Source organism: Oryza brachyantha, chromosome 10, assembly GCF_000231095.2.
Source record: "Oryza brachyantha chromosome 10, ObraRS2, whole genome shotgun sequence".
In the NCBI taxonomy this organism is placed as follows: domain Eukaryota; kingdom Viridiplantae; phylum Streptophyta; class Magnoliopsida; order Poales; family Poaceae; genus Oryza; species Oryza brachyantha.
Genome location: NC_023172.2, coordinates 11,273,146 through 11,291,114, shown reverse-complemented (window position 1 = coordinate 11,291,114; position 17,969 = coordinate 11,273,146). Strand labels below are relative to the sequence as shown.

Sequence of the window (17,969 nt, the reverse complement as noted above, 5' to 3'; positions counted from 1 at the left end):
ATGGATCACCAAGAACTGTGGCCTTTTGGCCTCAGTGTTCTGGTCATTGATAACAACTACTCAAACTTGTCGTCCATGGAAGATTTACTTCTGAAGTGCAGTTACAAGGGTACGTAATAATATTTCTACAACAGAATAATTAGCAAAAACGCGAGCTTAGCTAGCTTCTCACATAATGAATATATCGATCCATATAGATCGACTATACAGAATGCGTTGTGAGTTTTTGTATTTGTTTACTGATTATCCGGTTAAGACAGATCTACACAGATTTACCGATGCGTGTTGTCACATATTTTGTTAGACATAAACTCGTGTTGTATCTTTAGAATTAATATCAACCTGGCTAGCTAATATGCATGACTTGAGATGCATGCCATCTATATATGTGTTACTTATACTGACCTAAAAATGGTTTAAAGAACAAATATACAGGATAATAATTAACTTAATGCACATATTGATCATTAATTTGATAGTGTTTAAATTCATTCAATTTCACATTTTTTTTCCATTGTATATATGCTTACCTAACCAAAAATTACTCTACCTTGGCATAGCAAACAATCAGATGGAAGAGTTAGAATATGTTACGAATACATATATATAACAGAATTTATGTTAATCTGCTGTCACATAAAATGTGTATGCATGATTCTTATTTAAAAACAAATTTAGTAATGTGTTTTAATTAACAAGTACATGAAATATAGTCACTGAAGTCCGTTATTTGCCTTGAAGTTTTAGTTACTATATGATTTGATTAGTCCCAAATATTAAAATAAGACATGAGACTAATTGTATATACCTTAAAATGTTTAATTAATTTTCCCCACTTAATTTGTCAAACTGGACTCCAGGTCCAAGTTTTAGAGATAAAATAAGTAAAACTAAAATGATATTGCTCTCATATTTGAAATGAATTAAAACTTAAAACAAACACTGTTTGTGTGTATACATCAAGAACTATTCCAAAGAAATAGTTATGTAGTAATATTTCCAAATACACATGAAGTTACATATATTTTACGAGCATGTTTACCATGCATCCTAAAGTATTTTCAGGCACTTATTCTCAAAATTTTAGTACATTGAGCTAGGTATATAAGTACATAAAGGTACTAGCTAGCTAGCTCCCAATACTTTTTCAGTGATGATAAATATTCTCATGTAAAATATAGTTAATTAACGTAAAAAAATGATATGCTTATTTCTCTTACATGCAGATACTCCATATCAGCTTTTCTTTTTTCCTGATGTACCTTGTATCCTATCCTATAGAATATTTATTCTTGTTGAAACCTCTCCTTTAATTTCCCTATGACACGTGTCCCTGGCCACCCATACAGTTCCTCGTTTTTCACCGTCGATCAACAGCATTACATCCTGGCCGTCCATCTCCACTCATAGTTGCACGTGTCCCTCCATCTTGACCTAGCCGCCAGATGGTACCCTGCAACTCTCCTTTGATGTGATGATGTCCAACCTACATCAAATTTCGAACAAAGCGCATGTGATTTAGAGCAAGTTTAATACTAGAGCAGGTATAATAGTAGGCTATATGCTATCTGTAAATATACTTTAAAGAGATAAGAGAAGAGAGAAGAGTAGTGAACTACTAATTTGTAGCTAGCTACAGCACGGGTTCTAAGACGCATGGTGTGTGTGATATGTGGGATCATATATTAATGCTTTATAGGTACCTATTGTATAAATTGTCTATTAGATTGACTAAGATGAATTGGAGCTAGTAGTTTTGGCTATACTATTGAACTTGCTCGTATAGCCAACTACTAGCTCCAATTCATTTATAGTCAATCTAATAACCAATTCATATGATAGCTACCTACAAAACATATATTACTATATCGCACCCGTTATACACACATGGTATCTTGGAGTCCGTGCTATAGCTGACTATAAATCTGTAGCTCACTGCTATTCTCTCTCCTCTCTTATCTTTTTAAAATATGTTTATAGCTGGCTTATAGTCTGCTATTGTACCCGCTTTTAGTAATTTTATCTTTTTATTTATCATTATGCATGTGATTTTTAATATATATTCTGCGGCACAGCGTGGGGTGCTAACAAGCTAGTATCTATTATAGTTACAACCTATAAGAATGTCAGAGAAGCTATGTCCTTCATTTTGGACAATCCGCAAAGAGTTGACCTCATAATCAGCGATGTGTTCTTTCCTACTGAAGATGGTTTGCTCATTCTGCAAGAAGTAACATCCAAGTTTGGCATACCTACAGTGAGTAAGTAATTTTTTCCTTCATATATACTGCATCCAAAAAAATAATTTCTGGGTTTTCTGCGTCGAGCGTTTGATCATCCGTCTTATTTAAAAAAATATTAAAAAATACAAAATATTAGTCACATGTAAAGTTATATTCATGTGTTATCGTGTAATATCAATAAAATGTTAACCATAAAAAAATTTAAATAAGACAAAGAATCAAACATCCTATCTAAAAATTGAAAAATTGATTTATTTTTGACGGAGGTTGCACATTTTCTCTTAGCTTTTGAGGATTACGCCTCAGCTTATATATGCATTTCTGCTCGAGGGATTGGGTCAAGTCAAATATTCATTGCTAGTAATTAAGCTAGCTATACCCTATTATATTCATTCACAAGGAACTTGTTATAATTTTTATATAAATTTAACGATCCTTGATAAAATACCGATAGATATTAAATTTTACACTAAATATTTTAATTTCTTAGATACATAGTAAATTTCACACTATAAAACATGCAACTCCTCATATAATTTGATAATTTCATGGAGTATAAAGATAACATTTTTTCCAACAGTTATGGCTTCAAGCAGAGACACAAGTACAGTGATGAAATATGTCGCAAACGGCGCTTCCGATTTCCTGCTAAAACCGGTGAGAATCGAGGAGCTGAGCAACATCTGGCAGCATGTGTTCCGGAAGCAAATGCGGGAGCTCATCAACAAGAACAGCAATCATATGGTAATAACAGCTGGGAATAATCCTGATGAACAGCACTATCCTCCGCTGCTGACAGCAATGGCGGCGTCTTCTGCTACTGATCCAGCTACCACAAGAACGGCCAGTGAAGGCTCGACGCCACTAGAAAATGAGGTCAGAGACGACGACATGGAGCACAGCAATGGCGAGATCACAGACATAAGAGGCCTCAGAGAGTGTAGGCTGAGCTGGACCGCGCAGCTGCATCGTCAGTTCATTGCAGCAGTGAAACACCTTGGAGAAGACAGTGAGTGATCGAGATCGATATATATGATATGATGAAATTGAGCTTTGTTTTTCGGTTACATTAATTTGTTACATGTGCATTAGTTTTTTGCAATATGCATGTATTTCCTTGTCATTTTACTGTGTAGCAGTGTATTTATGTATATACTTGTTTGTTTGCAGAGGCAGTTCCAAAGAAGATACTGGGGATAATGAATGTCAAACATTTGACAAGAGAGCAAGTTGCCAGTCATCTGCAGGTAATTTCAGTGGCTCATTTTACTCCTGTCCGGCCCAGATTCAGTCTTGTGGTTGTAACATGTGTACTCTGCATAAACTTAATTAATTACAAGCTAGCATATAGAATTACGTGATTTCTGACGGTCAGATGTGTCCACGTTGGCACTACAGCCTATCCTGTGAGGGAGAACTAATCATTTTTGTCGTTAGAACTTGTCTCCTGTGAGGGAAGATCCGTATATGGTTCCACACGGTCAGCTCAGGGCCGACAGGGTTAATATTTTTCGTCAGATAAAGTTCCTTTTCTGAATGTGAATTTCCATACGAATAAATTAAGTTCAAACTGTAGGATCGTAAATGGACTTTACCACCCAAAAAACTAGCCATTGAGGTGAGAGGCTTCCCTACTTATATCTTAATTATTCAACGCAAACTAATCTATTGATACAGAAACAAAAAATAAGAAATTCTGCTGCAAACGCAACTACACATTTCGTAGCTGGTTTTTCTTTCCCTTCATGCGTATACATATCAATTTTGACATTCCAAGATGACAACAAATAGATTAAAACCTATATATCATGTTTATTTTGTTAGATTTCTTTATAATGATTTAGGCCACATGCAAAATCGATACAATTGCAAATACCGTCGGGAGTTTAAACCACTTTACAATGTATAACATATATATATGCCCTAAATTTGTTGTAATACGGTTGAACAAATTCTATAGCCATATAGAACCTGACATTCAAACCGGTGCAGAAATACAGGATGCGCCAGAAGAAATCGATTCCAACAGCGAGCAGATCGAAGTGCTTCGATCAAGATGGGTGCATGGAAATCACGGACTACTCGTTACCAAAAGATGACCTCTCGAGTGGCTCAGAGTGTATGCTCGAAGAACGGAAGGACTATCCATCTGAAGATTTGCAAGATCTGCAATGGGATTCAGACAAGCAGGAATATGGACCATGCCTTTGGAATTTCTAGGTAGAATGCATGGTCCCATCATGACTGATGAGCTAAACAACAATTTCTATCTCGACTAGCTGAATGCACACGTGTGTTGATACAGATAAAAAGTAATATACTAGGAGTATATATTACCTAAAATGAATAAAAATATATTTTCTATGAAATGTGTTTTCCATAGTTTTTTTTATAGAGGGGATATTCAACTTAATTTAATTTTATATGTGGCCATCCATTTAGAATTTTATTGTTTTGAATAGCAAGAAGTTGAATGAGTAGTTTACAAAATTTATTATGGAGTGGGTAGAATTGCATATTCAACGCAATCACTAATTTTTTTATATGAGTATAGATATAACCAAGGTTTGCAATTTTGGATTGAGATTTCTGAAATTTCGAAAATTTCGGATTGATATTTCCGGTATTCGAAAATTTCGGTCCCCCGGTAGAAAATTAGAAACCGAAAGTTAAAACCCTGGATATAACATGGAAAGATCATATTGAGTTATCGACAAACATCCGTCGTCTAAATCAATGTCCATATCCCCAACTATAGCAGCATATAGGGCTAGCTACCAAAGTGAAATGAATTAATGTTAAGGTAAACCATCCGTGAGCATGATCTCCATAAAACATAAACTCTTACCAGTTACCACCTGCATACAGACACACACAACAGACACATGTGGATTATAGCTGATCACCTCTCGATCCCATCTTATGATCTTGTGTCTCTCTACATGTAGACATGTCTCGGTAAAAAAAAGACCCCCAAAAACTAGTTTTTTTCTTTTCGATACCGTTGTTTCTGCCGTTTCAAATGGAACTCGGTCGTATGAATCTGACACACACAAGCTGCAAATTAACAAATTTGGAAGAAGTGTTTTGGAGCTTAATTAGTTTTGTTCGATTAATTAATGGATTAGCTGATGGAGATGTGTGTGTAATTAGGTCATGCGAGAAGCCAAAAGTTCTTGTGTGTCTTGGTGTTGAGCAGGTAGCCGGCGTTCTGCCCCTTCTTCTGCACGCTCACGCACACGCACTTGCTGTGCTCGATCAAGAACTCCGCCGTGCTGTCGTGCCCTCGGCTCGACCCGCTCGCGCTCTTCAACCTGCAAGATCAAGATCATCACCACACCAACACGACGATGCGTGCGTGAGATGATCTAGCATCGCCGGCCATCAATGGCGCCGGACGCGTATACGTAGTTACGTACCCGAGGAAGGAGGAGACGCGGCGGTGGCCGATGACGAGGAGCTCGACGCCGCGGCGCTGGGACTCGGCGAGGATGGTCTGCGCCTTGGCCTCCCGGCCCTCGGTGGCGGGCTCGACGCGCACGGCGCGGACGCGGGTGGGCGGGTGCCGCGCCCTGCACGCGGCGCTCATCGTCTCCATGAAATCCGCGTCGCCCGCGGCGGCGCCGAGGAGCGCCGTGAGCGGGGACCCGGCGCTTCCCCCGGAGCCCGTGCGGGACGGCCCGGCGCCCGCGGCGTTCGGGGGCATGTTCACGTGGAGGAGCAGGATGCCGTCCCCCTCGGCGATGGCGTGGGAGAGCGCCCACTCCATCGCCGCCGTCGACTCGCGGCCCGGGTCAGCGATGATCATCACCAGCCGCGGTTTCGCCGGCGCCGACGTCGACCCGCCGGGGCTCCCCCGCCCGAGGTCGATGAACGCCATGCCGGCGATGCTGCGCTGCGGCTGGCCGACGTCGCTGCCGCATGCACGCACGCACGCAGCTTCGCCGGCCGAGCAGCCTAGCCTAATGGGGGAGGTTGGCGCGCGTTTGCCAAGTTTGGGACGGGAGGGGTGGAGAAGACGAGGGGAGAGAGAGGAGGGAGAGGCTTGCAGCAGGCGCGTGCATGGCGTCGCGTGGTGCGGCCATAGAGATGAATTGAACCCTACTTGAGATTGGTTGTGTTTGGGCCTAAGGAAGCAATTTTTTAGCACATAGTTGGATATCCGTCCATTGCTTGCATGGTATCTACATAGTCATAAAAAAATATAAAAAAATTTGACAAGATAGATAAATATGAGTTATATCACTTTATAAATATACAAGTTTAAATTCAACTTCTACAAGTTATAACAAAAATAACAAAAACAATTATGAATATGTGTATATTTGGTTTCAGTTTTGTTTTTTTTTTTTGCTACAACTTGTAGAAGTTGAATTTAAACTTGCGTGTTTGTGGAATGATATAACTCATATTAATCTATCTTGATAATTTTTCATATTTTTTATAACTATTTACATAGCATACAAACACACGAATTATCCACACGTATGCTAAAAACTATTTCCCTGATGCCTAAAGAGACCCAAACCGGCCCAACATATAAAAATGTCCGATAATGTGAAGACTATACTGGAGAAACAAATGCAAGTGACTTTGTAAAACTATAATTACCAAATGATCCAAGATTATATTGTGATTAGCAAAATCTAAATTATTAGCCTTCCAATTAATTCCCTCGCGCGTCGGCACCAACCGAACAACGCCACATGCATGCATGCATGCATGCGCGGAGCACGTCACACATCACACACCGCAGTTACACGTGCGGCTTGTCGCCGACGAGCCTAGCCACCGCCCTCTGCCGGCGCCTCGCCGCCTCCGCCGTGGCGTCGATCTCCAGCGCGGCGCTGAGGTTGAGCGGCGAGACGTAGTCGAGCGAGCCCCTCATGAACTGGCTGACGATGATGCGGTTGGCCTTCTCCGTGGGGTGGTAGGCGTCCCAGAAGACGTAGGCATCGCGGTCGGCGCAGAGGTTGGACGCCGCCGTGCACAGCCCGAGGCCATTGTTGGGGCCCTGGCCGCAGCACGCGTCCCTCGCCGTCGCGAACCCGTACGCCGCCGGGTCGCTGATGAAGTCGAAGTGGACGCGGAACGAGTTGGCGGCGATGAACGTGCCGGGCCGCCCCACGCGGGCGTTCATCTCCGCCAGCGCCCGCGACAGCTGCGGGTTGAACAGCTCCGACGCGCGCATCAGCTGCGGCGCGCACCCGCCGTCCCGGCTCCGCAGCGCGCGCTCCGCCGGCGCGCAGCCCAGCGGCCCCGTCCCCGTCACCAGCACCCTCCTCGCCCCCATGTCGTACAGCCTCTGCGCGCCATGGACGAACACGTAGTGATCTTAGCTTAGCTTAGCTTGTCTGGATGAGGAAGAAGACGCACACAGCGAGCGGCGAGAGGGAGAAGACGAAGTGCTTGCCTGGAGGATTTTCTTGTACTCGGAGATGAGGTAGCGGACGTAGTCGGGGAGGGTGAACTGGCGGGAGCGGAGGGAGAAGGGGACGAGGTAGTAGTTGTTCACGAAGTCGTTGCCGCCGAGGGTGATGAGCACGAGCGCGCCGTTCACGATCCGCCGCGCCCTCGCCGCGCCGACGAGCGCCCGCAGCCTGTCCTGGTACTCGCCGAAGAACTGCAGCTGCCTGCTCATCCTCACGATGTTCACCTGCATGCAAGACACACACACATCACCCCGCCCGCCATGAATGGATGCGTTGCAAGCTCATCGATCGAGATCAAGAGGACCATGAAGCCCCCATTCGATCTGCACGTACGAACTGGATGCCGGTGTCGTTGAGGATGCCGACGCCGGCGGAGGCGAAGTTGGCGCCGACGAGCAGCTTGGAGCCGCGGAGGCTGGGGCTGAGGTACGGGAGCGTCGGCTCGGCGCCGAGGTGCTCGCTGATGATGTCCGGGATGTTGAGGCCGTTGGAGAAGCGGCCGGTGGCGCGGTGCGTCGGGTGGTCGATGCCGTACGGCGGCATGTCGGCGCGCGCGCTCGTCAGGAGGTAGTTGTTGTTGCCGTTGTCCACCAGCGAGTCGCCGAACACGAAGAACGCCCTCGCGCCCTCCGCCGGCGACGCCATGACGACCATCACCACCCCTACCACCACCGCCATTGCCGCCATCAAACACCTCATCCTTCTCCTCTCCTCTCGATCGATCGCGCTCGTCGTTCTTGCAGAGATCGATCAAGATGATGAACTCGTCGAGGTGTATATATAGGCTGGCACTGGCATGCTCGTGATGGTGCACGCAAATCTAGTGAAGAAGTACAGATGGGCATGGGCCAGCGACTGACATGAATGATCGATGGATGATCAATCAATCGCGTCGCATTGGAATTAATCAGGCCACAATCTTAGATGAGAGAGCCACATGATCAATTGGGGGTTACGTGTGTGTGATTAGGATTAACTCGACTGTCTACGTACTCTGCATCAAAAGCTGCCGGTTTGGATCTGTCTGTCTTTCCCTTTCAAGGCTATATATCATCATTAGGGTCAGCATTAAGGTTTGGTTTTCATGGGTCTATCTATCGTCAGTGAGCAATTTTACGGTAATTAAGTAGGTACCGAGAGATACCAAATGAGATTTGCTCCGGTCTAACAAAAAGTATCTCAAGGTACCAAATTATTTCCCACCGTTAGATCTAGCTGAGTAGGATGTGCACGGTTAGATCCAACGATCAGAAACAATTTGATACCACGAGGTATCAGTACCTCAAGGTATTTTTTGTTATTTTTTGTTGGACTGAAGCAAATCTTAAAAATTTTAGTGTAAAATTTGGTATCTTCCAGTACCTAGGTACCAAGAAGTACTAAATATTTACACTAAAATTTTAGTACCTTCTGATACATTCTCAGGAACTGTAAAATTGCTCATCGTCAGTTTCACTGTGAAAGTGCAGTTCAGTGTCATTTGGTAAATTGGTGAATACTGAATTCTAAAAGTTACTTCCTCCGTCACATAATACAACCATTTTGGTCACGAGGATTAAGAAAATAGGTGTGTATGATTAGAGAAAGGTTTTAATTGGTTAAGAGAAGAATGTAGATGATAAAATTAAATGAATAATTGTTGTCATCGGTTGAAATGATGAGGTGAGTGGAGAAATGACTTTATTCTGAAACGAATAGAGTTATAGAAATAACTTTATTTTTGGGATGGATGAGCAGTAATTCACAATGCAATGCAAGTAGTAACACAGACTTTCAGTTTCTGGTTTGGTGCATGTAAAAATAATGTTTATTACAGACTCACAGTTCAGAGAACTTAGGAGGCTTAATCTAGCTTTTACTCAAGTGATTCATTATGGATCTTATGAAAAAGACAGCCTTTTGGTCCTAAAGTTCACACTTTTTTCCTATTATTTCGAAGCAAGTTCTTCCCCATAAACCATCCCGCAAGTCATTTTCCTACTGCTTTTCTTGGCATACATATGTTATGATCTTTTTCAACTGATCTTTGCTTATTCCATTGTTTAAAATCATTTTCCTTGTTTAGACGATGACTAAATCGTTTTCTTGTCATTCCGACCGATAATAGATGAAATCAAGCGTGTAGAACAACTAGAAATCCTGGCGTAAAACAAGCAGCGATAGATCAGAACAGATTTTTTTTTCTAAATAAAAGCACAACAGAAGTACAATACCTACCTAAAAAGTTCAGAACTTTACTTAAGTACAGAACCCTACCTGAAAGTTAGTTCTGAACTTAGGCCCTGTTTAGTTTCCAATTTTTTTTCTAAAAACATTACATCAAATCTTTAGACACCTAAATAAAACATTAAATATACATGAATATTAAAACTAAATACACAGTTATGGGGAAAATTCTGAGACGAATCTTTTAAGCCTAATTAGGACATGATTAGCCATAAGTGCTACAGTAACCAACATGTGCTAATGACGGATTAATTAGACTCAAAAAATTCGTCTCTCGGTTTCCAGGCGGAATCTAAAATTTGTTTTTTCATTCATGTCCAAAAACTTCTTCCGATATCCGGTCAAATATTGGATGTGATGTTTTTGTAAAAAAAATTTAGCGACTAAACGCTGCCTTAATATGATCAGGTAAAGAAATCTACCAATTGCAACGCACATTCTCACAAAGATCCACGAAGCACAGGCACAGCTAGCTACCTCGGGAGCTTCATTTATGGAGTGTCCTTGCTGTAGACAGTATCCGGCACATAGGCAGTACTACACTACACATCGGATTGCAATTGCAGTTGCAAAATGCCAACCGATTAACACGGTGCTGAGACTGCATTAATCATGCAGGCAATGGCAGTATGATCGTCCGATCTACAGGACGCTGCAGCTGCATGCCTCACCACTCACCAACCATGAATGAGACAGCGTCTGGATTTTGATAGCGTTGGTCAGTGGTCACTAGCTAGATTTCCTCTCCTGTTTTGTGCAGAGTTAAATGCAGTGGATGAGATCTAACCTGTATACAAATTAAGCTGGGTCTTTTGTTTGTCCGTGGATTCTGAAGGCTAAACTATCAGTTGAGCCTTGCAAGTAGTTTTGTACTTGCAGTTCTTTTCTTTGGCAGCGACACATCCAGTGCAGACAGCAGGAGAGTTGCAGGTTAATTTTTTGATAAACAAGAGTAACTTCCACCTTCGAGCTTGGTACAAGTGTTGCTGAGTAGTCTATAGTTCAACTTTTTTTTTTCTCCCTGACATTGCACATCTCATGCAAAAATCATAAGGGTGACAAATTCCTTTTTTTTTAGGAAATTAACTTTTATATTGGTTAGATTTTTGTAAGCGTGTAATCAGTGAGATTTTTGTATCAAGAAATTCTACATATAAGTTCCTTGGAATACATTTTTGCAGCAACCTTCCCCGTTCTATATCATAAAACTTTTTGGTACTGGCTAAATTCATCCGTGAATCAATATGTATATTTGGTATATGCATTAAAATTCATTAGCATCTTTATAAATACAAGCAAGAGCAAAAAAATCATAATATAAAATGGAGGAATATAAAACGGAGGAATATGAAACGGAGGGAGTGACCGTTAATTCATCCGGTTATACCCTCAGAATATCATCACGCAATCAGACAAACCAATCTTCCATTCGTCTATTCAGACCAAAAGAAATGGGCCCAAGTTCTTCAAAAAAATTATGAATAACTGCATGAATAACATAAACCCCACCTGGCCGATGCCCAAGTGGAAACCATAACCAACATTGTGTAGACACACGCACAGAGAGAGTGGGTCGTCGGTGACACGGATACATCATACATACAGAGTGCCCTGAGCCTCTGACCAACAAAGGAATTGAAGGGATGGTCGCATCAATGGCCACCTCACTTTTCATGCCATTCAATGGCGCAAATCAGATACACAAACCACACGAGCTAACACCCCCGTCTTTTTCATTTTATTTTCGCTTATACTTATAAACCAAAATATAAATTTTAAATTTAGAGTTAATTTCAAAAGTCTTTTCAGCAAAGTTTATTTATCAGCCTTCGCTTTTAGATCGCTAAGAATACATATAAAAAGCTATTCATAAATTATTTATGGTCTGTAAATGTTGTCTGAAAAAGACCCCTGATCTAGCAGTGCGTTTTGCCAGCTTCTTCAGGCGCTTCGCTTGGCGAGTCGCGGTCAGAGAGGCAGGCGGGAGCAGTAATACGATGTCAGTCTCGTCAGATTAGCGTTAGCGCCTCCGATTAATTGCGAGCGCGGCGGCGGCGGCAAGCCTGATTTCAGGAGTCTGGGGGATTTTTATTAGCAGCTGCTTCTGTTTGGTGGAATGGTGAGGATCTGAGACAGGATTGATGTGGTCCTTGCGGTGGATTATTATTATGGTTATGGCCTGTTTTGCGCTTAAGTTTGTTGTTCTAGAATGTCAGCTTTGGGGACCAAAAGAATCATGTTCGAGAAACTGAGCTCGGGGAAAAAAATATTAGTATTCCGATACGAGAGCATGTCTTCTTAGAGATCTAGGGTTCTTTCGGCTAGCACCATTAAGATTCACGCAGGGCATGTACAAGACCTGTCTTTCGGAGACGTCTTTTTTACTTAAAAAAAGAACTTAGGCTGACGCCCGCCCCGTTGTCTCACAAGGCGGCGGCGAGGGCCCATGCTCCGAGGTGGTTTTGAAAAATTTGTGAACGCAGAAAATCTGTAGAATTAATATAAGCACGGTGCATAGGCTACGGAAATATGAAATTAATAGAAGAATAATTCAGTTGGTTGTGAACAGTAAAAATAAAAATATTCATGTTATGGTCTAAAGATGTCTGTTCCCCTTTTTTTTCTCTTACATTCACATGAAGAACAGAAAGCGATTGGATCATATATGTCACGATTCTCCAGTTAGTTCTGGTTCAGATGGCTTCCATAATGTCCCAGTAGGCTCATCCATCAGAGCAATGCCGAGAGCAGAGAGATCTGTTCTGATCCGGTCAGACTCGGCGAAATCCTTGTTCTTCCTAGCAAGTATTCGCTGTTCGATCAGCTGATGTAATTGTTCTGCTGTCATGCCTGCTCGCTTCAATGCCTTCTCCTTCAGTTGTCTCAGTGCCTGCTATTTTGAAGATTTATTCAGCATGTGCACAAACTTAAGCACTGGTTGGAGAAAAAATATCCTGCAAAAAATAACAAATTTACCTCAGCCAAAGATGACGATGGCATCAATCCAAGTATAGATAGTTTCTCCTTGACTTCATTCTGCAAGGCAACCAGAGTTTGGACATAATCTTCTGGTTTTTTCTGTTGCTGCTTCTGCCTCAGTGACTGCTTCTTTTTCTGATGATCTAGTCTTTGCTGCAACTTCTGCAAATAGAACACGTAATCAGACAAAAAGGTCCATGCAACAACAATGATGAACAAGTATCAGTATTCAAAGCTACTAGTTACATGCCTTCAAATCGCTTAGATTATTGTTTATTGCCCTCAATGGCACCAAAAGGTGATCAAGAACAGCTGTTGTATGCAGATCATCTGACATTTTCTCAAGAAATTTTGAATGGTTCTCGTCGATCAACTTTTGATCATCAGCTGGTATATAGTTTTCCAACTTGCATTCCCTGTACAATGATATAGATTGTTCACCCTCATGTTGAGTCTGGGTAAGATTTATAATAAAAGTTATACAAAAGAATTCTACAAATCCAACACAGCCCAGATAAAGTCTAGCCTAAATTGAAATTTGGCAGATATGAGATACCTGATAAATATAGTATAGACGGCCAGATGCAAACTGAGGTATCCCTCCTCCCTCGGCAAGGAGCTCTAGGTGAAAACCTTATCCAGTCTTTGGATGGATGACAACAGCGTCTTTTAGCATCGCGACCCTTATGAGGGCGTCGTTTTAGAGTCTTCGTGTCGTAGTGGTGTCGCTAGCTCGGTGGCGATCGGTCTCGTATAGCGATAGCCGGTTCGGTGCTTGGTTTTTCTCTCTGTAGTGTGTGTTTTGGACAGTTGGCACATGGTTTGGGAAGTGTGCTCTGGTGCACATCCTTCCTCGACAACCAGCTGTCGATGTAAACATCCTTCCTCGACAGCCAGCTATTGATATAAAACTTTTCTTGTAACCTTTTCTTCCATCTTAATTATATTGAATGACCTCCTTCGGTCATTTCAGCAAAAAAAAATGCAAACTGAAGGGCTGTATCAGAGTGGTTTACATCTGATCTATAATGTGTACGCATCAGAAATAATCTTAAAGCCATGGGATGGTACAGAGAAATAATCTAAAAAAAAAGCAATATGTCAAAAAAAAAGACGCAATATGTCAAAAAAAAAAAGACAAGACAGGTTGGAAATCTGAATGAAGAAAATTATATTTACGCTACATGGAGGCGCATTCACACTTACATCTCTGATGGTGAAGAAGTTTTTATCTGCTTTAGCCATTTTCTGGCCATCCTTGTTGACAAAACCATTATGCATCCAGCATTTTACCTCACTCTCAGGGTAAGCTGCTTGGCTTTGTGCGAGCTCATTCTCATGATGAGGAAAGATCAAATCTTTTCCTCCGCCATGAATATCAAAAACCTTGCCCAAATAATGAGCGCTCATCGCACTGCACTCAATATGCCATCCTGGTCTGCCAAGAGGCCCAAGACCCCAAGGACTCTCCCAAGATGGTTCACCCTCCTTGGCAGACTGAGTAGACGATCCAAGTTTAGGAAGGATGCAAGAAAGAGGAAAGAATGGTTAAATTTGGGTTGAAGTTAAAGCACGTCACCTTCCACAATGCAAAGTCTGCAGGATTTCGCTTTCTTGTATCAACGGTTACCCTTTTCCCTGGAAGGTTATGGTCTACCTTCCTTCCAGATAAACTCAGATAATCAGGGAAGTTATCGACAGAGAAATACACATCCCCTTCGATAGTATAGGCTTTCCCATTGTCCATTATCTGTTCAGACGCGTATAAGAACATGAGACAAAGGTGTTAACATCAAGCAAAATGAGCCAGATATCAGTGATCCATGGCATCATGACTACGATAGAGATTAACTGGTTCTTATTATGAAAATCAGAAAATGAATGCGCATTGCAAAGTACTAGAGACAGTGAAAAGAATCAATCAGTTACACTTCTTTGTAATAGTTGAACGGGAATAGTCGTTATAACATGCAGCTAAGTAATACCTTGGTTATCAAATCAATTATCTGCTCAATGTGCTCCGTTACGCGTGGTTCACGAGTAGGGGGAAGGCACTGAAGTTCAGACATATCATGAAGGAACTCATCAATGAACCGGCTGCTCAAATGACTTGCATCTTCACCAGCTTCGTTTGCCCGCTTAATAATCTGCACAAACAGCACAAGCTCTGGAGTCAATGCCACATGCCAAATGGCATTCCAGTAACTTATCAAGAGAAATTTGTACCAGATATACTTTCAAAAATTAATGGTAGTTTATGAAGATAATTCCTACCTGGAGAACTTCATTGTAAAATTTAAAATAATAATTCCAAGAAAAACTAGAAATAGCAACCTAAAATATAGAAATGCATATCCGATAATAAATATAGCACAAACTATATATCCAAACCAACCAATTCCATCCTGAAAACAATAGCTCAAGAGGACGCATCCATCTGGTGGTAAATACCTTATCATCAATATCAGTGAAGTTGCGCACGTAATTTACTACTTCAGATACCTAATAAAAATCAATTCAACTTGGTGAGAGCCATACATAACACAAAAGGCTCATAGCAAGTACTATAATTACTGGAGAAAAAAATCACAAGTATTTCCCTGGACATATTGATATAGCCAAATACGAGATTGAAATAGCCTAGTGAACAAAAAGAAAAGCTTTAAACGGGAAAAGGTAAGGAAAAAAGCCGCGTTTGCCATTTCCAGCAGGCCGCACAGTTTGGGCCGCTTTCGTCACACGGCAGGCAGCGTTCGTCGGAGAGGAAAGGTAATAGATTAATATATGATTAATTAATTATTAAAAAATATAAAATAGATTAATATTATTTTTTAAAATAACTTTACTATAAATTTTTTTAAAAAAATATATCATTTAACAGTTTGAAAAATGTGTCCACACGAAAATAAGTGGCTTAGTTAACTTATCGTCCCATGGCCGAACGCAGAATAAGGGCCTTGGTCCATAGTCGAACTGGGCTCAGGAAAAAGCCGACCGGCACCGGCGAACTCGTCGTCTCCGTCTCCGGCTCCGGCGGCCGGATCATACATTCAAACGACGACTCCGGCGGCCCGGCGGCGAGAGTGGATCCTGACTACCGAATCGCGCGACTCTGCCGTACTTGGATCAATCGGCCGGCGCGTGGGTGTGGGGTTTGGATGGATCAAACCGGGCGGGTTTACCTGTAGAGGACGTCGAAGGCGACGTAGGCGCGGGCGTGGCTGAAGTCGTAGGGGGTGACGCCGCAGACATACATTCCAACCTTGCCCTCCACACGCGGCTTGAACGGCACCGCCGCCTTCGTCCTCGTGTGAGTCGTGTCGAACAGCCTCAGCTCCGCCGCCGCCGCCGGCCGCTGCTCCCTCCCCTTGGATCTCTCTTCCTCCCCCGGCGACGATGATCCCGGTGGCGGCTCCCCCATCTCGGGGGCGAAAGAAGACGAGAGCAGCCGAGCGCGAGGCGGAAGAGGCGGGCGGCGGAGCGGAGACGGGACGGCGGCGGCGGACGCGAGGGCTCGTGGGCTCATGCACGTCGCGGCGGCGCCGGCGCAGGTCAGCGAGACGGCGAGCAGTTACGACGGGCCGGGCCTTAAATAATGCTTAGAATTCCGGATATTTGTACAGCTCCTGCTCCAGTTGACCATCATCTCTCGACTTTGACTATTGCTTTTATGTGATTAATTGATGATTAATGAAAATCGTAATGCACTCCCTCCACATGCTTAATCATTTTACACGTATTTAACCATTCATCTTATTTAATTTTTTATAAATATATGAAAATATACAAAATATAGTTATAATTAAAATATTTTTAGTAATAAATCTAATTGCAATAAAATAAATAATAATTAATTAAGTTTTAAATAAGCGTTAAATGTGTCTAAGAATCAACGGTGTAAGAAGGCAGTAACACAGTATTGAGTATACTAAAAAGAGGAAGTGTTTGATAAAACTTCTATACCTTTTCGTTTGATCTACTGTAGAAAATGTAATCATTTGCTGAAGCTAACTTGGTTGACAAGATTCTTTTGAATGATAATTGACTCAAATCAATTCACAACACAGAGAGACGAAGTCAAATCAATTATTCCAACACACACCCTATGTCCCAAAAGGATTTTAATTAAAATTTAAATCTCCATATGAATTCTTCGAAGAAACTCCCTTCGTTTAAAAAGACTTTATTTAACTTAATTTCCACATAAACTCCTCGTAAACAAGTGATTGAGACTTAAAAGTAAAATTTTCATCTTAATAGTCCCATATTCCCACCATTAATTTCTGGCTCTAAGGGATTGTTTGGTTGCTGCTCGATCCGGCCATATGCAACCGAAATCGAATGCCTAAGAACAACCGCAAGCAAACAAGATCTCAACTACTCCTCTCCTCCCAAGTTTATCAAACAGGCCGTAAGCCCGTAATGGCTTTTTCCAAATGCAGGATGGCAAAATTACAGGAAAGGTGAACACAGGATTAAAACATCCATCTATTTTTTTCGCTTATACTTATGCTTATAAAGTAAAATATCAAAGTTAATTTTAAGATTTTTTATCGTAGCTAAAAACACAAAAGTTTTATCATAAATTATTTTTAATCGTTAAATGAAAAGGTTGCACTTATGTTTCTAAATTGTCAATTGCTCATTTCATATTTATGGAAAATATGGAGTGTTTCATTTGAGACGTAGGATTCAAAAAACACATGGTTTAGGATATCATGCCATGAGCAGGAAAATCATAAAGAATCTAGGGAAAGAGAAAAATTTTCCATATACACATACATTTTTTCGTTTATGCTTATAAGATAAAATTTAAATTGAAACACCCAAACAATAACCCTTAAGCTCATAGCCCTTTAAAATTCATATCTTTTTCTATATTCCATTCATAAATTTTAAAGGGTCCGTTCCTTTAATCCATATTAGTGTGTAGGAAATTCTTCAAAGGATTCATAACAATTCCTTTGTTCCAAAACCCTGAGTGGATATTTTGATTCCTGTAAAATTCCTATGTTTTCAGAGTTGTTGCTACATTCTTCCTTCCGCTCGATTCCTAGAAAGCAAACGCATAAGCAGTGCAAAATCCCGA

General features: G+C 41.7%; 4 protein-coding genes across 4 annotated transcripts; 1 reads left to right on the top strand and 3 right to left on the bottom strand.

Annotated features, from left to right (window-relative positions):
* LOC102713941 (two-component response regulator EHD1-like) lies at nt 1–4,539 on the top strand. Its single transcript, XM_006661774.2, has 5 exons — nt 1–109; nt 2,109–2,261; nt 2,824–3,252; nt 3,414–3,490; nt 4,236–4,539. Exons 1-5 carry the CDS (start codon nt 1–3, stop codon nt 4,461–4,463), a joined length of 996 nt encoding a protein of 331 aa, XP_006661837.1. The 3' UTR covers nt 4,464–4,539.
* Nucleotides 4,540–4,876: 337 nt separating this feature from the next.
* On the bottom strand, nt 4,877–6,262 carry LOC102709682. The gene is made up of 2 exons (XM_006662357.3): nt 5,663–6,262; nt 4,877–5,557 (listed from the first exon to the last, which is right to left on the bottom strand). Exons 1-2 carry the CDS (start codon nt 6,121–6,123, stop codon nt 5,398–5,400), a joined length of 621 nt encoding a protein of 206 aa, XP_006662420.2. The 5' UTR covers nt 6,124–6,262; the 3' UTR covers nt 4,877–5,397.
* Nucleotides 6,263–6,692: 430 nt separating this feature from the next.
* LOC102713668 (GDSL esterase/lipase At5g33370-like) lies at nt 6,693–8,374 on the bottom strand. Its single transcript, XM_006661773.3, has 3 exons — nt 8,009–8,374; nt 7,657–7,899; nt 6,693–7,548 (listed from the first exon to the last, which is right to left on the bottom strand). The coding sequence occupies exons 1-3, from the start codon at nt 8,372–8,374 to the stop codon at nt 7,000–7,002; spliced, it is 1,158 nt and encodes a 385-aa protein (XP_006661836.2). The 3' UTR covers nt 6,693–6,999.
* Nucleotides 8,375–12,428: 4,054 nt separating this feature from the next.
* LOC102709403 (cysteine--tRNA ligase CPS1 homolog, chloroplastic/mitochondrial-like) lies at nt 12,429–14,966 on the bottom strand. Its single transcript, XM_040528010.1, has 7 exons — nt 14,866–14,966; nt 14,460–14,630; nt 14,087–14,377; nt 13,871–13,962; nt 13,131–13,296; nt 12,878–13,042; nt 12,429–12,791 (listed from the first exon to the last, which is right to left on the bottom strand). Exons 1-7 carry the CDS (start codon nt 14,947–14,949, stop codon nt 12,570–12,572), a joined length of 1,191 nt encoding a protein of 396 aa, XP_040383944.1. The 5' UTR covers nt 14,950–14,966; the 3' UTR covers nt 12,429–12,569.
* Between the last annotated feature and the right edge of the window lie 3,003 nt (nt 14,967–17,969).

Bases quoted from the DNA above. Each gene is read 5' to 3' on its own strand.
- LOC102713941 (XM_006661774.2), top strand. From the start codon at position 1: ATGGATCACCAAGAACTGTGGCCTTTTGGCCTCAGTGTTCTGGTCATT. The intron at 110-2,108 runs GTACGTAATAAT...TATCTATTATAG, and splicing joins TCTGAAGTGCAGTTACAAGG to TTACAACCTATAAGAATGTC. The intron at 2,262-2,823 runs GTAAGTAATTTT...TTTTTCCAACAG, and splicing joins GTTTGGCATACCTACAGTGA to TTATGGCTTCAAGCAGAGAC.
- LOC102709682 (XM_006662357.3), bottom strand. From the start codon at position 6,123: ATGGCGTTCATCGACCTCGGGCGGGGGAGCCCCGGCGGGTCGACGTCG. The intron at 5,558-5,662 runs GTACGTAACTAC...TTGATCTTGCAG, and splicing joins CGCGTCTCCTCCTTCCTCGG to GTTGAAGAGCGCGAGCGGGT.
- LOC102713668 (XM_006661773.3), bottom strand. From the start codon at position 8,374: ATGAGGTGTTTGATGGCGGCAATGGCGGTGGTGGTAGGGGTGGTGATG. The intron at 7,900-8,008 runs GTACGTGCAGAT...TCTTGCATGCAG, and splicing joins ACGACACCGGCATCCAGTTC to GTGAACATCGTGAGGATGAG. The intron at 7,549-7,656 runs GCAAGCACTTCG...CATGGCGCGCAG, and splicing joins AGTACAAGAAAATCCTCCAG to AGGCTGTACGACATGGGGGC.
- LOC102709403 (XM_040528010.1), bottom strand. From the start codon at position 14,949: ATGTCTGAACTTCAGTGCCTTCCCCCTACTCGTGAACCACGCGTAACG. The intron at 13,963-14,086 runs GTAAGTGTGAAT...CTTTTTTTTTAG, and splicing joins ACTTCTTCACCATCAGAGAT to ATTATTTCTCTGTACCATCC. The intron at 13,297-13,870 runs GTTTGCATTTTT...ATCATTGTACAG, and splicing joins CACTCTGATACAGCCCTTCA to GGAATGCAAGTTGGAAAACT.